Source organism: Prinia subflava, chromosome 20, assembly GCF_021018805.1.
Source record: "Prinia subflava isolate CZ2003 ecotype Zambia chromosome 20, Cam_Psub_1.2, whole genome shotgun sequence".
Classification (NCBI taxonomy): Eukaryota; Metazoa; Chordata; class Aves; order Passeriformes; family Cisticolidae; genus Prinia; species Prinia subflava.
In genome coordinates this window covers 4527351-4544525 of record NC_086266.1, presented here as the reverse complement: position 1 = coordinate 4544525, position 17175 = coordinate 4527351, and the positions used below count along the sequence as shown (strand labels likewise).

The window sequence follows — 17175 nt, the reverse complement described above, 5'->3', positions numbered from 1 at the left end:
GAGGGGAGGCTGCCCCAGTGGGAGCAGAGCTGGACAATCCCTCCCTTGTCATCACCTGTCAGGTGATGCTGTCCCCACTGTACTCCAGGCCAAGGTTGGCCTTTTTGGCTACCAGGGCACACTGTTGACCCACATTTATTTTGGAGGGGGCTGAACTCAACCTCATAATTTGAGTCATTCTGGGAAACAAGGGATGGGACATGGGTAGTTCTGTATGACAAGGCAGAGGCAGGGGAACCCTGGACTCAGGGGGCAAACACCTCCCTCCCTGTGCAGTCCTGCCTCTGCCTGTGGCCTCTGCACAGTGTGCAGGGTTCCTCATCTGATTTTACATCCACCATTAACTGATGGCTCACAGATCATATGGAGCCACTTTCTGTATGTGCTCGGTATCCCGAACTGGAGCTGGCATGTCTTTGTTTGGACACAGCTCTCCTCATGAGGCACCAGCAGCTCCTTTCTGTCTGCCCCTGCAGAGGCACAGCCTTGCCATCCTCCACACCCCCAGAGTGCTGGGTCACTCCATGGAGGGGACAGCAATCATTTTTTATGCTGAAGCCTTCACCTGACAGAAGAAAATCTTTTTTCACAGAAGAAAATCCAGAGAGGCAACAGTGAGGCTCTATTGATAGGTAGGAAGAGGAAACAGGAGTTTTCCTAGGTGGCAACAATCAGGGGCCCAGGCAGAGGAGCAGTTCTGCGGGACAGGATCTGGGACAGGGCTGTGCCACCTGTGACACACACCCCCTCATCCCCTGCCCTGGGAGGCCAAAGCAATCCCACACCCAACCCTGTACTGTGCTTCAAGGATGAGGATGGGCAAGGAGATGGGAATGAGGCTCCAGGGAACACAGGGTGAGTGTGTCATCCCTTCTTGGATGTGCCCTGTGCCTGGTGCCAGTTCAGGGCTAGGACATCCAGATACTCTGATAGTAGGATGCTCAGATCCTCCCAGCACGTTGGGAAAGGCTTTGGCTAGCTCTTACAGGAGGCTCTTGCAGCAGAAAAACACTGGAAATGCTGGGATTACACAGCAGCACCCCTGACAGCCTCAGAGCGTCAGGGACACGCGGTCAGTGCCACCTTCTGCCACAGTACAGAGGGGCACCGCTTCCCTCGCACAGGTTCCCCCTCTGGCATGGGCTGCCTTTCCCTCCTCTCACCTTCCCGTTCTGACTAATCCCGAGTGAACCGCCCCCAGCACAGCCTCCCCCGGCAGAGCCTGCCCAGCGCAGCCCCAGCCCAGCCCCTCTCCGCAGTTGGCATCCCGGCTGCGTGGGGCGCAGCGCCGCCTCTCCCCGGCTTTCCAGCAACTCCGATCGCTGGCACCCTCCGCTACTACACACACTGTCCTTGTCCTCTGTGCCTTGGCATGCGGCGCGGTTGCCACACAGCCAGCCGTGCGCACACCCACGGCCGCAGAGGAGCGGCGTACACATCCCTCCCTCCGGGATGGGGGATCTGCGGGAAGCCGTGACAATCTGCGAGCCGTGGTGAGAGCCAGCCGAGGAGCGGCCCGGGGTGCTCGCAGACCCCGGCAGACACCCCGGTGCTGCCAGGCAGCTGAGCTGGGACAGCCCAAAATCTGCCCAAACCCCCGCGCTGCCGATGCTGAGCGCTGTTTTTGCGCTGCTCAGAACACCGCCGGTGAAGGTGCTGGCCTCTGCTGGGAGCAGCCCGCACTGGCCAGGCGTGCTGGGGTCAGCCAGGCCTGACCACGATGTTTTTAGCTCTGCTTATGTTTTCAAAATCCACGCAATGGAATGCCAGTTAATTGTATAAGGAAGCCAAATGAAGAACTTAATATATACCACGTAACCAAGGGAACAAACCAACAAAGCGAACGTTCCAGTGTTGGAAAATCAAATACCAGTCACTCACTGATGGCAAAAACCTCCCCATGATGCCCATCAGAGCTGCCAGGACCCGGCTCTGCTGCAGGCTGCTCCCCCTGTCCTTTGCCAGTGCCCCAGATCCTGTTTGGGGCCATCTCCAGTGGGAAGATGCCTGGCTCCATCACCTCCGTGGTGGGAGCACGCACCACACCCTGCTCTCCTCGTGTAACACCTGCAGGGCTTACAGGAGTGTCAGGGGATAGACAATCAGCTGTTCCCAGCACATCCTGATCCTAAGCATCAGCTGCTTTCTCATGGAAAAGAGGATGGGTATTTCTTTCCAGGCCCTTCCCATGCAACAAGCCCACCTGAGGACTGGGAAAGAGGAGCCTTTATTGGCCCTCTCCTCTTCTGAGCAGGAGGGAAATAGTTACTGATGGGGGCATTTAGCTCATCAACAGAAGGCTGCAGAGTTAACATTCGTTTCATAAACAGAAGGACACAAACAGAAGAGCACACACCTTCCAGAGCTTCTGCAAGCTGCCTGCAGGCTCTGCTGGCCAACACCACAACAGTGCACATGGAACACCCCTTGCAATTTGCTGCAGAGTAAGGATTTGGGGTGGGTTTTTTGGGTTGGGGGATGGTTGGCTGTTTTTTGTGGTTTTTGCTTGCTTGTTTGTTTAAAAAAAATAAAAAAAAGACAGATTTATAAGATGAAGATCAGGTTCCTCAAATGCAACCCAGACAGCCAACCAGGGGAACCTTCAAGGTGAACTCTGTCAACCCAGACAGCCAACCTTCAAGGGGAAATAACCTGCAGGAAGGAAAACACCACTCACAGGCCCTTTTGGAGCGAGATCCTGCCCATATCCTGTGCTTAGGATGTCATGAGGATGAGCACTGGGGACCTGCTGGTGGAGCAGCCATTCATTGAGATAATGGAGAGGATCTGAAGGCTGCAGAGCCAGCCCCTGGTTGTGCCAGCCAGCCCTGGGGGCGGAGGGCACCTGGTGATGCCCCAGCATGGGGAAAGGGTCATTCCACACCTGCCCCAGCACAGGGAAAGGGGAGCAGCCCTGTGCCAGGGCAGAGGGTGCAATGGGCACCTCCCTGCTGGCACAGGCACTGCCAGTGCTGGCACAGGAGAGCTCTCCCTGCCTGCACATGGCAGGGGGCCCAGGGAAAATAGGTCAAGAGCTCCCTGCCTTCACCTCCCCGCGTCCTGCTGCAGCACTGAAACCTACTGACTCCCCTCCAGCTATCCCCTGGCTTCAACCCCCTTGTGGGCAGTGCCCAGAATGGATAAATGCCCTATTTCTGCTCAGCCTTTTGCCAGAGGGCTGCGGGGATCAACCTGCTGAGCTTGGGCAGAGGGAAGGGGTTTGCAGCCTGAGAGCCCCAGCAGCTGCTGGGAGGACCCCACAGCCTCCTGCAGGAATTGGCACTGGGGTGTGCCCCACTTGGGACCAAAGTGTGAGGGACTCACTGGCTGAGATCAGGCCTGGAAAGCACTTGTCTTCCTCACTCCTGGATTTTAAGCAACTGAAGAGGTGATTGCACCTCACTGCTGGGCAATGAGGCACCAAATCAGGCTGCAAGGACCCAGGCTCTGAAACCTTCAACTCATCAAGGGCTTTGGAGTGACTTTCCCTGCTCATTTTGGGACTGCCTGGCAGCAAGAAGTTGTTTAGTTTCAGAGAGGCAGCTCTGGAAGGCAGAGACCCCATCTGCCATGGAAACTCTGTTCCCAGTTCTCTGTCTCCCCATTATGGACATGCTGGGCAAAATACACCAAGATATGAAACTGTGAGCAACAGCCTGGAGCTGGCATGGGTGATGCCCTCTGGTACCCTCCTTATCCTTCAAGGGATGCTTTTAATACAGCAGGCATTTTATAATGGGTTATTTGGGTTTTTACACCCTGAGGGCCCCGGGCTCTTGCTCAAGCCACACACTGAGCCCCAGCCATGCCAGTGCTGCAGCTCCCACCTTACAGTGCTGCTGGTGCTACGTGCTCCTGGGGATGGAAGTGGGTGGATAGGGACATTGAAATGCAGAACAGACTTCTTGATAAACAGTTGGGGCCAAATCCAGCCCAGCAGCCAGTCCAATGCAATCAATGGAGCTAGAACAGGAAGGAACTAGACTACATCCATCTGTTTATCATTAAGGAAAGCACTGAATAGTTAAGTAATTAAAGACTGGAAGATGTCAATTTAACCCTTCCAAATACACACTGTACCAACAGGCTTCAGGTTTTGGGTTTGTAAAATAATCCCACGCTTCCAGATTTGGCATTTTTGTGCTTGCAGCAAGCTCCTGGTGTGGCTCCTTTGCTGACCTGGGAAACTGCTGAGGTTTTGGCGAGTTGTTTTCTCTGAAGCCTGAGGAATCCTGCAGCCCAGGGAAGGAAAAGATGGAGCAAGGCCTGTTTCCTGGTATAATGTGAAATAGAAGGCAGGAAGGTTTCCAGGCTGGATGCTCAGAGGAATCAAACTGGGGTATCTCCCCTGCTGTGGGCATGGGCTGCCCCAGGCACCCCAGTGGTGACACACACCAGGTCACAGCCAGCAGGTCACAGTTACAACCTGGTGGCCCTGCTGACCCCTGCAGGGCAGTTGCTCCCAGCATGTTCTGCTGAGTTTGGATGGATGGGATCAGTGACTGTCACCCCCAGCACAGGCTGTGGGCTCAGATCTGCAGTTTTCTACAGGGGAAATTCAACCCCCAGGAGTCACCTGTGGCCCATTACCCAAAGATGAACCCACCCCAGCTCTGAGTCCTGGTGCTGCTTCACTGCTGTGGAAGGCAGCTGAAGTTTGATGCATCAGAAGTAAACCCAGTGCAAAGCACCCAGCCCTGGCAAGCTGTTAACAGGGCTCCTTTGGGCAAAAAAAAGGGAAGCACCCCACAAGCACAGAGCCAGTGCTGCTGGCCAGAAACCCAGGCTGGCCACCCTCCTCCCTTCATCAGCAGGAATGAGTTACAAATGTTCTGGGGATGGATGCAGCAGGGTGCAAACGCTGCCTGCAACAAACTGAGGAGGATTATCTTATACTATGCCAGGAGTGCCAAACGCACTGTGGCTGCAAACACACTCACCAAGTTCTGCTCTGCTGCTGGCAGCCCTCAGTGGGAGAGGAGCAGCATCTGATGGGCCCTGCTGCCCTGAGGACTGGTGGGTGAGATGCCAGCAAGCACCCAGAGAGCCCTGCACCCTTCCTGAGGGGCCAGGGCTGCCTAAGGAGGCTGAGGCAGTGCAGGGAGGTAAAGGATGCCCCAGCAGAGCCTCTCAACCCCGCTGCATGGGAGGCAGAGAAAATGGCTGTGTGATTAACCCTGAACACAACCAGCCTGGATGCCCAGCTCCTCTGCTGGGGCCTTTTGCCTTGGACCTCCCTGTGCTGGAGTCCCCAGCATTTCCTGCTTGGCTCTGCACAGTGCCACTCAGCCCCAGAAAGGTTTAGGGGTGGGATGAGCTGTGGGGACATGGCCTGGGTATCAGGATCTTCTGCTGCCTTACCAGGGCCTCCTTGAGCTGGAAAAGTCTTCCCTGCATTGCTGAGCAGGGAAAAATGCAGCACTTGATCAAAGGAAGCAAAAGGAAACTGGGAGACTTACAGAGAGCCCTTGTTCCAGCGAGTCTGTGTTCACGAGAATGGGAGCGGGGTTGGCCTGTGAGGAGACAAAAGGGGGATGTCACCAAGCTGAGCCACGAGCCCAGCCCTTCGTGGTCCCCTGGCCATGCCATCACAGACCCTCCAGGCCAGGCAGCAGGGAGAGGTTCAGGAAGGGCTCTGTTTGTCCCTCCTCCAGGGACAGGAGCAGGGCCACAGTGTGGCTCTGGGCATCATCCTGAGGCCTGGTGTGTCCCAAACACCCCATGGCCTTGGCTGCTGGGAAGGGGGTAGGGAAGAGCAGAAATTCTCTCAGGCTCGTGTCAGGCTCCCACCAGCAGCAAAATGTACCTGAAATTCACATTAGTGAGGGGTTAGGAGATATGAAGAGTAGGGAAAGCAGCCGTTCTGAGGGAGGAATTTACTGCCAGCACATCAGGCCTTCAAGCACCTTCCAACAGCAGCTGTTCCTTCTAAGCACAGGAGCACCATGCCCCGGGAGAGGTGACAGCATTTGGTCCCTTATCCTCATTACTCCTCTGCCTCGGCTCATCCTGCACAGCAGCACGGGCATCCTCCTGTCCCGAAGGGCTCCCCTGAAGCTCTCTCTGTGTCCCTCTCCCCGGGCTGTCCCTGGGCTCGCTGCACATCCCGGGGCACGCACCGGGCTGCGGGCAGGGCCGGGGAGGGAGGGCGGCTCTCCCGGGAGAGAGGATGGGCGAGGATGGAGAGCCGGGGGAGGGCCGAGAGGGGACGGGACGAGACAGAGAGAGAATAGGGGTGGGACGGGACGGCCAGAACGGCCGGAGGGATGGGGCGGCCCCAGAAGAGACGGGACGGGACAGGACAGGGCAGGATGGGACAAGACAGGACAGGGGAGGACAGGACGGGGTGGGACAGGACGGGATGGGAAGGGACGGGAAGGGACAATGCAGGACGGGACGGGACAGGACCAGGTGGGACGGGACAGGGCAGGGCGGGACGAGACGGGTTGGGACGGGACAGTCGGAGCAGCCAGAGGAACCAGAGTGGGAAGGGCGGCTATCAGGGACCAGGGCGGCCATCAGGGACCAGGGCGGCCATCAGGGACCAGGGCGGCCAGAGGAGGACCAAGGGCGGCCGGAGGGACGTGGTGGAACGGGAGGGCCGGGCCGGTGGGCCGGGGGAGCGCCCGCCCACCGGAGCTGTCCAGCGCCGCCGGCTGCTGAAGGCGCGGGGCCCGCTGAGCCTGCGGGCTCCGGGACGGAGCGAAGGAGGGCGGCCAAAAGAGAGGCGAAACCCAAGGCTGACGCTCCTCATAGGCACACGGCGGAGCAGCGCAAAGCCTGGAAGGTCAGCGGTGAGTCGGAACTCGCTTCATCATCCCCAGGCTCGTGAGGAGAGCGGCAGCCAGGGTGAGACACGCCGAGAGACGCGAATTACCGGGGGGAGGTGAAGCGAACCGTCTGCCTTGGGGCATCACGAACAGCAGAGCCAGCCAGTCAAGCCTAGTGAAGCAATTGCCGCTGTCTGTCCATGGGCCACACGGCCCCACAGCCTGTGAGCCCGTGGTATTTTCACAGGAGCCGGCCGCCTCCTCATGGCCCTTGCCTGGGTTTACCCGGCCCTGACTGGGACCAGCCTCCCCCCAGCCCAGCACGGCATCCCCACCACGTCCTGTCTGAGCTGACCCTATTTCTAGACTATTCACTCTCCTCAATTAGTGAATTGAGAGAGTTAAGGGCCAACCAGGCTGTGGTTTAAATCCTGCCCTGGAAGGTTCTGCTCTCATATGGATGGAGCAGGAGGTAGTTAATTTGATTTATTCAGATGCTTTCTGATCTTTCCTGCAGCAGTAACTATTGGTTACAAAACCATAGTTTTTATGGCAATTAATTCCCTAACTCAGGCAAATATGACCACTTCCAAGCACTCCTGCCAAACCCTTCCCCCACACAAAAGAGAATCACAATTTTCAGGTCCAGTGTCTTGGGATCTCCAAGGCCCAGAAGCAATGTTGAACTGGGAATATCCCCTCTCTGGCAGTACACAGTCCTTGTATTTAATCCAGATAATTTGAGAGATAGAATATATTAAACCTGGCAGTGGCTTTTATTAGTCCCCAGTGCAATTCTAGGAAGGGATTCCTCATCTCAAGGCAAAAAAAGCAGCACTTCTACTGCCAGCAATTAACAACCAGTAACATATCAAGGTTTGAACATCCAGAGGCCAGCTCTTAGTAGATGAGTTTCCAGGAAGGATGCAGAAGAGGCAGCCTAAGTGATTGTCCCCCATCACGTGCCCCATGATTTATAAAAGGAATTCAGCTCCACAAATGATGGTCTGGATCCCTCCCAGGGAGAAGTGCTCTATATAATAATGTTATAGAGGCTTTTGCAGGTCCAGCCTGAGTCCTCCACCGAGCCCCACTGCACTCTTTGTTGAATTAATAATAGCCCAAAAATCACACATCACATTGCCTCGCTCACACAGTGGTGAGCCCTAAGGACACATTTTGTTTAGGCTGCTCCCTGTGCACTGAGCATCCTTCGCAGCCATTCCACACTAGTGATTTTTTACATCTCAGAATACTGCTAGGAGCACAATTTCCCACTCAGGCTCCAGATGGGACCCAGGAGATACCGAATGTGAGTCGCTGCTCTAAAACAAAGTCACACATGGTCAGGAGGAACTCAGACCAGGAAATCCCCACTTGCCTCCTGTGGCCAGCTATCCTAACTACTAAAGGTGTTTGGGCATTAGTTCTGACTTCCACTTGCAAATATTTCAATATTTGCACTTTGCCCATCCTACTGAAGAGACAGACAAGACCTAAGACTCAGAAATAAGCAGAGGACCTGAAAATAAAAAGCTTTTTCCTCCCTCCACCCGTCAGGCAGAGGTACCGACAGCTCTGCTAGCCAGGGGAGGAGAGAGAGTGTCATAATTTTTGCTGGGCAGCAGGAATGTGCTGCTGAATTAACCATGCCCTCAATTCTATGGGGAATGGTAAGTAATTTATGCCCTAAGGAGCAGGGGTTTGCTGCATGCAGGGAGGAGAGGGAACAGGGCTGTGCATTCAGATCACATTCAATGGGGGCTGTCAGATCTCTTCCATCTAACCCCCTTCATCACAATATTATTTACCAAACCCTGTTTGTGCTTGGGGTGGGGGGGATTACAAATGGAAAGAGAAGAGCTCCAAGTCCTACAGTGCTCACTCCATGGCAGCAGGATCACCAGAGTCCAGTGGGGCTGGAGGTGCCCTGAACTCTCTCCAGCAGGCAGAGGCACTTGGTCTGAGGGATGGAGGCTGCAGGGACTCAAGGAGGACCTTGGGGAGTGAGGAGGGCACGGCACAGATGCAGAGAGATCGATCTGGGCACAAAGCCAGTGAGGCAGAGGACAGCTGCTGAGAAAATCTGGGCAGCAACAGGAGTCAAAGGGAACCCTGGTGAAGGGGGAGGAAGTTTGAAGGTCAGGATTCAAGAGCTCTCTGCTCTCCCGGGGGCTGAGAGAAGCAGAGCTTTGCAGTCACTGAGCTCTGCACGACAGTCCTAGTGGCAGCCACAGCCCAAGTGCTGATGAAGGGAGCAGCAATCTGCCCCAGGCAGCCCCCAGAGAGGGAGCCAGCCCAAGCCAGGAGGAGGCTGGGGGTCTGCATGCAGGGCAGAGGGGATGTCTCCTCCTCCACAGCAGGCTGGAGCAATACCACTGCAGCACGTGCAGGGAGCAGCCAGGCAGGTCAGCAGCGCTCAGGAAAAATCTCAGGCACAGGATATGACCTTTCAGAAACACTCAGATGTCCCCTCTGGGTGGTGATGTGAGAGGGACTGGTGCTATTTGGGCTCCACTTGGCAGCCTAGTGACACTAACACAATCACCTGGGAGCACCAAACCTCTACAGGTATCACCCCTCACCGCATTTCTACTGCTGTTGTCTGCTGGCACAAGGGTAGGAATTGCAAAACATGATGATTTTCCAAAACTTCCAAGCAAAAGAAAAGCTGCAATTACACGTAAATGGAGGAGGTTCACCAGCCTGCTGCTGAGGATTGGGTCCTGCCCTGTGGCATTTCCCCAAGGAATGCTCTCAGGGCTGGCACACAGGAGCTGGGCAGGGAGGCTGAACTGAAAGTCCAAGATAATGTCTCCAGAAGTGAGATCCCAAAGCTTCACACCCTCCACAGAACCAGCACGGGGGTCAGCCCACAGAGGCCAGGCACCTCCTGGAGGCAAAATACACATGCTACAGATATCCCAGGACAAGGGCAACTGGATTATGATCACACATAAACACATCTCCATCTTAACCAGCAACAGGAACAACAGCAGCCTCCAGAGATGCCAAATACCAGGCCCAGTACACAGAGCTGCTCTCTGCAGGAGGGTGGCGTGCCCTGTGTGTCATGCAATAAGGAATGTGCAGGACAGAGTGAGTACTGGAGACTCTGGGCTAATGCATGAGAAGAAAAGTACTAATTTAACTCCTTTATTTCCCCACAGTGGATCAGAGCGAAAATTCAATCTGTCTTTTAATATCTTTTGTTGCATATCATCTGAGGTATAATAGTAGCACTCAGAAGGAAATGGCTCTGGAGATAAGTGAAATTTGGTCTTTACATCCCTTTAAAAGCTCTCAGGGGCAGAGGTCACAAGTGGGGGAATGCCCAACAGAATTATCTAATCAGGCCCGACACTGAGCTGCCTGTAGTCCAGCTCCATCTGCTTTGATTTTTTTTTTAAAGGGTGTTAAACCATGGAGAAAGCTGTGCATTTACAGCTATGAAAGCTGCTGCTCTGTCACAGGCCCCAAGCCTGCCAAATTCCAGCTGTGAACAAGCAGGTACCAGCACGGGGACACCGAGGGTGATGCGAGGCTGCTGCACCACTGGGGTTGGCTGCAGGGTGCCCTGACACCAACAGGCTCCTGCTGCTGTGGGGAGCAGGTTTGTAGCAAGGTGCTGAATTGATTTCACAGGAACAAGCTCAGGTCCTGCCTGCCCAGCACACACAGAGAGCCCGTGCTCCTCACCACCCACTCTGGTGAGCACTGGCACGCTCAGCTGCTTTGTGCCAGGCTTGCCTGCCCTGTGCCCCACGTTTTCCCAATGTTGGGCTATTCTTGCATCAAGCCAGAGCCCAACACGTAGCTCCCACTGCACCTGAGAGGACACAGCTCCTCCTGTACTCGAGATCAAGGCCAGACAGAAGCCCACTCTTGAGGCTCCCTGAGGCAAGGAGGGGTTGAGTCTCGGCTCTGCCCCTGCCAGAGGGCAGGTGTGTGGAGCAGAGAGGTGCTGGCATCTTCCCTCCAGTTGCTCCTGGCTCCCCAGAGACCCCCTTGGTTCTCACCTGGCTGTTCCTAGGGAAGCCACCTCACATTCCTCCTGTTAGGAAGCAATGCATGGCATATCCCTTCCCAGACTGAAGCCTGCTCCCCGCTGGCCCATGAGATGTAGGGGTTTTCTGACATCTCAAGACCAAATCCATGCTTTGACCTAACCCTTCCATTCTCAAGGAGAGAGGTACCACAGTGCTGCCAGGGCTGGTCCCATCCTCATGGATCCCTGTGCTCATCTCTCTTTGCTCTCCTGGGCTTTACCTGGAGCCCAGAGCTGAGGTTGCTTGGGAGCATCGACAGAGCTGGAGACCTCTGAGGGAGAGTTGATCCTTCAGGGTTCCCACAGGCTGGGACAGGGAGTAAAAGAAAAGAGAGGATGGAAACTTTTGGAGGCTGAAGGAGTTCTTGGCCAGAGATGAATCACCCTTCCTTTGAACTGGGCTGGATAAAGTAACTCTGCACTTCTCCTCACCTTCTGCAAGAGCAACCTGTTGGCTGACATGGACTGGGCAGGGGGAGGACATGACCCAACAGTGTGCCTGCATGAAGGGGAGAGACCCTGGCCCCTGCCCCCCTGCACAGCTCAAAATGTGGCACCAATGATGCAGGGAACGATGCTGGGGCTGATTATGGAGCTTGCAGGTGCCTGCACCCACAGCATCAGTCCCATCCAGCCCAGGTGCCAGCTGCTGCCTGTGTCCCTGTGCTCGGCCCCCAGCCAGCCTGGTGGCCTGCAAGCAAGAACAGCCCTTCTCTGCAGGAGAACAGCCCCTCTCTGCAGGAGAACAGCCCCTCTCTGCAGGAGAACAGCCCTTCTCTCTGGGAGATGTCCAAGCTGGGCTGTTGTGGTGGCGTGAGCAGGCTCTGGCAGAGCCCCTGCCCAGGGCTGCACCCCGGCACCGGCTCAAAGCACCGCGGCCATCCGGAAAGGGAGCATGGGACTTGAAAGGTGCCTGGTCACAAGGATGTTTGGCAAAGCCACTGAAGTGCCCAAAGGGTAATGTGAACACAAGCAGCTACTGAAGGTTTAATCTTTGTTTTGGTGCCCTTTTTTTTTTTTTTTTAAGAGTAGCTTAAATAGGGACTGGAAAAAGCCTTTACTCAGCGGCGAAGGAAGAAAGCTTCCCAAACAGAAGCTCTGTCGAATCTAAGTTTCCTTTTAGAAACCATTAAGGCCAGGGTGTTCAAACTTGAAAGTCAGACATCCTGTTCCAGGCTCAGCCCACTAAAATAAGTGACCCAATTTGCAAAGCTGCTGGTCTTCAGTAGCTTCTCTTTGACCTGGCGGTATCAAATAAAATTGATTTGATTCCTTGTTACACAGGAAAAGTTATTATTATCTGAAAGAGTCACACGCTTTTATCTTCCTCTCAGACAAATACCTATGTTTAGGGGGGAAAAGGAATAAGGAATGGTGTTAAAATGAAGATTTCTTTGGTTCCTGGGATTCAAATATCCTAATTTCTTCTTTTCAGTAAGTTCCAGTGCACACCCAGTTAACAAGTGTTAAGAAACCTGTTTCTGTGGGAAAAAAAGCAAACCAAGATCCATCACCAGAGATTCAAGATAAATTCTAGTTAACACTAAGGTGACAAGAAGGTATCTAGGGCCTGGTCTGGGGTGCTCTGAAGCATTCCATGTTCCCAAAAATAATTACACCCTGGGAGCAGTTCTTCCACAAGCCCCATCCGGCGAGCTCTGCAAACTAAACTGTGGAGCTCATTCCAAATTCAGGTATTCTGAACTTGTTAAAGGCTGTATTAAAAGTTTTCATCTCTAAGTCCCTGACACATGCTCACAGCACATTGCTGGATTTACAAGGTAGGGCCTTGAGGAATCCCTGCACCATCCCATCTTGGCATGTGTTAAAAGCAGCTGTGAGCACTAACACAGCCCACTGCGCCCACAGCGCTGGCACAGCCTCACAGCAAGGGTTACACCCGGCCCTGAGTCACAGCTGCCAGGCTCACTGGAGCACACACAGGGTTTGGGGTGCCAGGCAGAGCCCCCTCACCCCCACACCGAGCTCCTGGTGCCCCAGCACAGAGCAGGGCTGGAGCTGCTCCCCCCTGGCACCCAGAGAGCTCCGGCCCCTTGGAGAGCATCCTGCACCGGGCTGTGCGCAGCGGGCGCCCGGCACATCACCACGGCCCTGATTACGTCCTGATTAGTCTTAATGACTTCCCCTCTCTAAATGAGCATTCACAGCTCTGGAAGGAACGGAAGCTTCTCTCCTCCCATAATAGCACACGACGTGCCGAGGGGCTTACCCGAACAAGGCAGCTCTCCAGGAACAGCGACAGCTTCTGCTGCGCCTCTCCTCCCACCCTCCTCTGCACCCGGGGTACCCGAATTGAGCTTCTTGGGACATCCTTGTGAGCCTCTGGGACAGCTGTCCCCTGGGTTTCCCTCTCATGCAACCCCCTGTGGGACCATACACCCTGAGGATGACCAGCAGATCCCTGCTGAATCCCTGGCACGGGTCAGGACTGGGCTCAGGCAGGTTCCAGTCACGGTGGAAGAGTTGGTGGAAAGTGCAGTCACGGGGGAACGGGACAGGAATTCCTCCAACAGGAATGACAGCAGGTGCTGTCACAGAGGGGGCTGGCAGCTCCCTGCTGCCCCCAGGTTCTTCATCAGGAGCAACTTCCTCCACACTGCACACACCCCTGCTGAAACACGCGTGTGCTCGGCCCTGCATGCCTCACCAAGGCACTCTCCTCCTCCTCCTCCTCCTCCTCCTCCAGCACTGTGGCACGGCCACATCCTCCCACTTCTGGCAGGTACTTTGCTCTTCTTCCACATGTTGCATTGTTGGGGTCTCTCCCACACATGTGGCTTCAGACACTGCCTTTAGAGCAGCAGCTACACCTCCAGCACAGCCAGTTCAGACACCAGCCCCAGCACCTCTCCCTGGGCTGCTCCAGCAGCTCAAGACCCCAAACCCAGCTCTAGGGCTGCAGTCTGCACATCTGGGCTGGCTGGCAGACAGCAGCCAGTAATCCAGCTGGAGAGGAGCTAAGCTCAGTCCTTCAACTCACTTCTCTAATTCCAGCATTATCCCTTACTGTATTAAAGGGATGAGTCAGAAAAGCCAACAAGCACAAGTGTACAGCCCCTGTCCAAGGGATTCACGTGCCCAAAGAAAGGGGGGAAAAGTCTTACAGGTGCATAAATAAACTAAGGAGACAAATATCCTCAGCTGTCAGCTCCTAAATGAATCCAGCATGTTTGGTGAAGGAGCACTGAGAACATCTGACCCTCCCCAGTCCAGGATGGGTGACAGCAGGACACGGGACACTCTGGGGCGGGTGAGGAGAACCAGCTCACTCAGCATCTGTGTGTTAAGGTTTTCCCAGGAGAGGCACAGGGAAGGGGGATGACTTGAAAAAAGCATTATCTAGGCCTTGAGGGGCAGGAAAGGAACATCAACACCATCAGAAAAATCAGCTTCTTCCCCTGGGGCAAGGGGCCGAGGGCGGGTGCGAGGCTGGGTGTGAGGCTGGGCTTGGGGGAAGGAGAGCAGCTCAGTACCTGGTTATAGCAACTCTGCTGGGTGATGACGGCAGGATCACCAGATGGAGATGCCCAAGAAACAAGCTGAGAGGTGAGATCAGATGGAGGGGGATATATTAGGAACAGACACGCAGATTTACACATCGTGAGTGAGGAGGTGACAAACAGGTCTGTGGAAGGGGAATCAAACTCTCACGAGGGAGTGGAGTGTGATGAGTGAGGGAGAGGGAAGACTCCTGGAACTCCAGCTGGCACGGGGATATGCTGGAAGAGATGCTGGAGGTGGAGGGAGGACAGGGGGACCACCAGTGACCACAGAGCAGGGGCTGAGCAGATGGGTGGGGCCAGGAACAGACAAGCACTGTGTTCAGCAATGGAGCCAGATGCAAAGGAAAAGTTTCACTACAGTTGCATCTACATTTAGCTTGCCAAAAATACCTTTCACAGATTGGCTGTCTTTAATTAAGAGGATGTCTCCTGTGCTCCTGGCACGATACAGAACTCATCCTGCCATGTGGGGCTCTGTGTGGAAGCTCTGCAGGGGGGGTTTTCCCATGGGACAGCTCCTCTTTGCCTGCATCCTTCCACATCCTGCCACTGCTGGGCAGCTCAGGCAGCGGTGCTTCCCTGAAATGCCCCTCCACAGTGCAGGCACAGAGAAAAGAAGGAAAACTTCACCCCCTTCCTGTTTTGGCTTCTCTCCTTCCCTCCAAACACAGAGAACGCCTTCCTCCTCTCTCCTCCTCCACGTTTCAGTGCAAAGATTTAGCTAATTTCTTCTATGAATAGCACGGGGAGTAGCCATAGCAACATCACCCTGCCAACCTCACCACCTCCACTGCCTCCATGTCCCCGGCACCCTGTTCCTCTCACCCTCCCTCGCACCTCCCCAGGGAACATCTGGGGCTTCAGCCATTTCCCTCAAAGCAACCTGTGTCTGCCTCCCTGCCTGCCCCCTTGGAGCTGTCCCTCCTTCCTTCCAGCCACACCTGCTCATCACTCAGAAACCTGCTCTGAACCTCCACGACTTCTCCAAGGCTCTTCCCTCCCCCTGCCATGCCCCAAGAGACAGGAGCCCCATGTCCAACATCATCTGAAGGCTCAGCAAAGGCTGCTGCTTCGGCCAAGGTGTGCTGTCCTGATTAATTACCCAGGGCATGGCAAGAAATCAGCAAGCAACGTTTGTGCATCAAAAACCACCCCTGAAAATCAGTGAAACACTGCTGTGGGCAGGCAGGGAAGATCTGTCCCACTCCTCCACCTGCCTGGCCATGAAACACTTCTGCCAGGGGTGGGGGCCACGCAAGCCTGGCACGCTCTGGGTATTTGCAGGTGGTCAAAGTCTCATTGCAATGCTGCTCCAAGTCCCCTCTGCAGCCTTGTGGCCACCCCAAGAGGGAGAAAGGGGCCACAGGAAAGGGGGCAGCAGGAGTTTGCATTCCTGGCTAAGCAGGGCCAGCAAACCTGGGCAGCACTGGGGGCAGAGGGCACATCCTCACCACATGCCAAGGAGCTGCACTGCCCTGGGCCCCTTGCCAGCCCATGCCCCAGACACCAGAAATGCACATGAAAGTGCTGGTGACACCCTTGGGACCCTCATGGGGGGCCTGGTCACTGTGCATGGCACCACGGTCTTTAGAGTGAACCAAGATCAGGGCTGGATGTTCCCTGTGGCAGGGGAAGGTGTCACTTCTGGACCCTCAGCTCCTGGAGCAGAGCTGGAGAAGGGCTGGGGCATGGCCAGGCAGCTGAGCACCCCTCTGCTGAGAGGCGTGGGCGTCACTGTGCAGGGGAGAGGAGGGGTTTGAGCAGTCTGCTCCTCCAGTGCTGCACATCAGGGATGCTTCCCTGGATCACACTGCTCTTCCTCCCCCAAAGCCAGGAGTCCTCCTGTCACCCCAGCCTGGCAGGGGAGGAACTGAGCCCCCCAGCAGAGAGCAAAGGGGGACAAGGAGAGTACAGGGCCAACAGGAGGGATAGTGATGGAAACAATGGAGGGCAGCAATGACACCAAGGGCAGGGACTGGGAACTGATGAGCAGGGGACATGGATAGATAAGGGAAAAGAAATGGAAGAGATCTCAGAGGGGAGAAGAAAAGCAAAGCAAAAAAGAGATGAGATACCTAGACCTCAGAGATTTCCTCCCTCCCTCTGGTGAGGATTAGGGCTTCTCAGTTACTGGCATTGCCTGAGCAAGCTAAAATGTGTCCTAGAGAAGGGGAGAGGCAGGAGGAGAGAACAGACGGGGGCTGGAAGTGGGAGGAGGTGCAGGTTGACGTTGGGACCGTGCCGTGTGTTGGGCAGCACGTGTGGGCACGTCTCACATGCCGTGGAGCTGCACACAGGGTCTGTGAGTATGCCATGATGTCAGAGAACATACACCACCATATGCAACTTGTGAGCACGTTTCTGGTGTCACAGCACTAGCACACGCTTCTGTGCTTGCATGAAGAGGCAAGGGGAGGAAAAAATGCTTAAAATGAGAGGTGGTGAAGCTCTCCAGAGGGTTAACAGATCCCTGCTTACCCTCCTGGTCTGTGCACCCTTCCCACCTCAGCTGCTGGAAGTGCTTTCAGGGACAGTGAGCTCATTTAAAGGGGCAGCCCTGAAAAATGGCAGCCCTGCCTCCAGCCAAGGCTCTCCTGGACACGGAGGCAGCCAGTGAAGGAGATCACTTTGCATCTGCAACCTCCAGCCAAATCCACACAGAGCCCAACATCCCCCGGCCTCCTAGAGCCAACTGGACCTGCTTGCCTGGGCACAAGCCATGCCTAGGCGTTTCCATGTTACCACCTTTTGTCCCTCTGCCCACACTGGACTGGGAAGAACATGGATTCCTGGGGGTTTGGGCACTGGGCACCCCTGGATGGGGAGGAGAGCG

General features: G+C 55.3%; 1 protein-coding gene across 3 annotated transcripts in view; it reads right to left on the bottom strand.

Annotated features, from left to right (window-relative positions):
- DLG3 (discs large MAGUK scaffold protein 3) overlaps positions 1–17175 on the bottom strand; it is a 75029-nt gene that overhangs the window by 30861 nt on the left and 26993 nt on the right. For 2 of the 3 annotated variants that reach the window (XM_063416778.1, XM_063416776.1), the window contains exon 5: positions 5460–5513. The exons of the other annotated variant lie outside the window; for it this stretch is intronic. In XM_063416778.1, coding sequence (XP_063272848.1) covers positions 5460–5513 — 54 coding nt within the window. The remainder of the gene's footprint in view (positions 1–5459; positions 5514–17175) is intronic. 3 annotated transcript variants of the gene reach the window in all.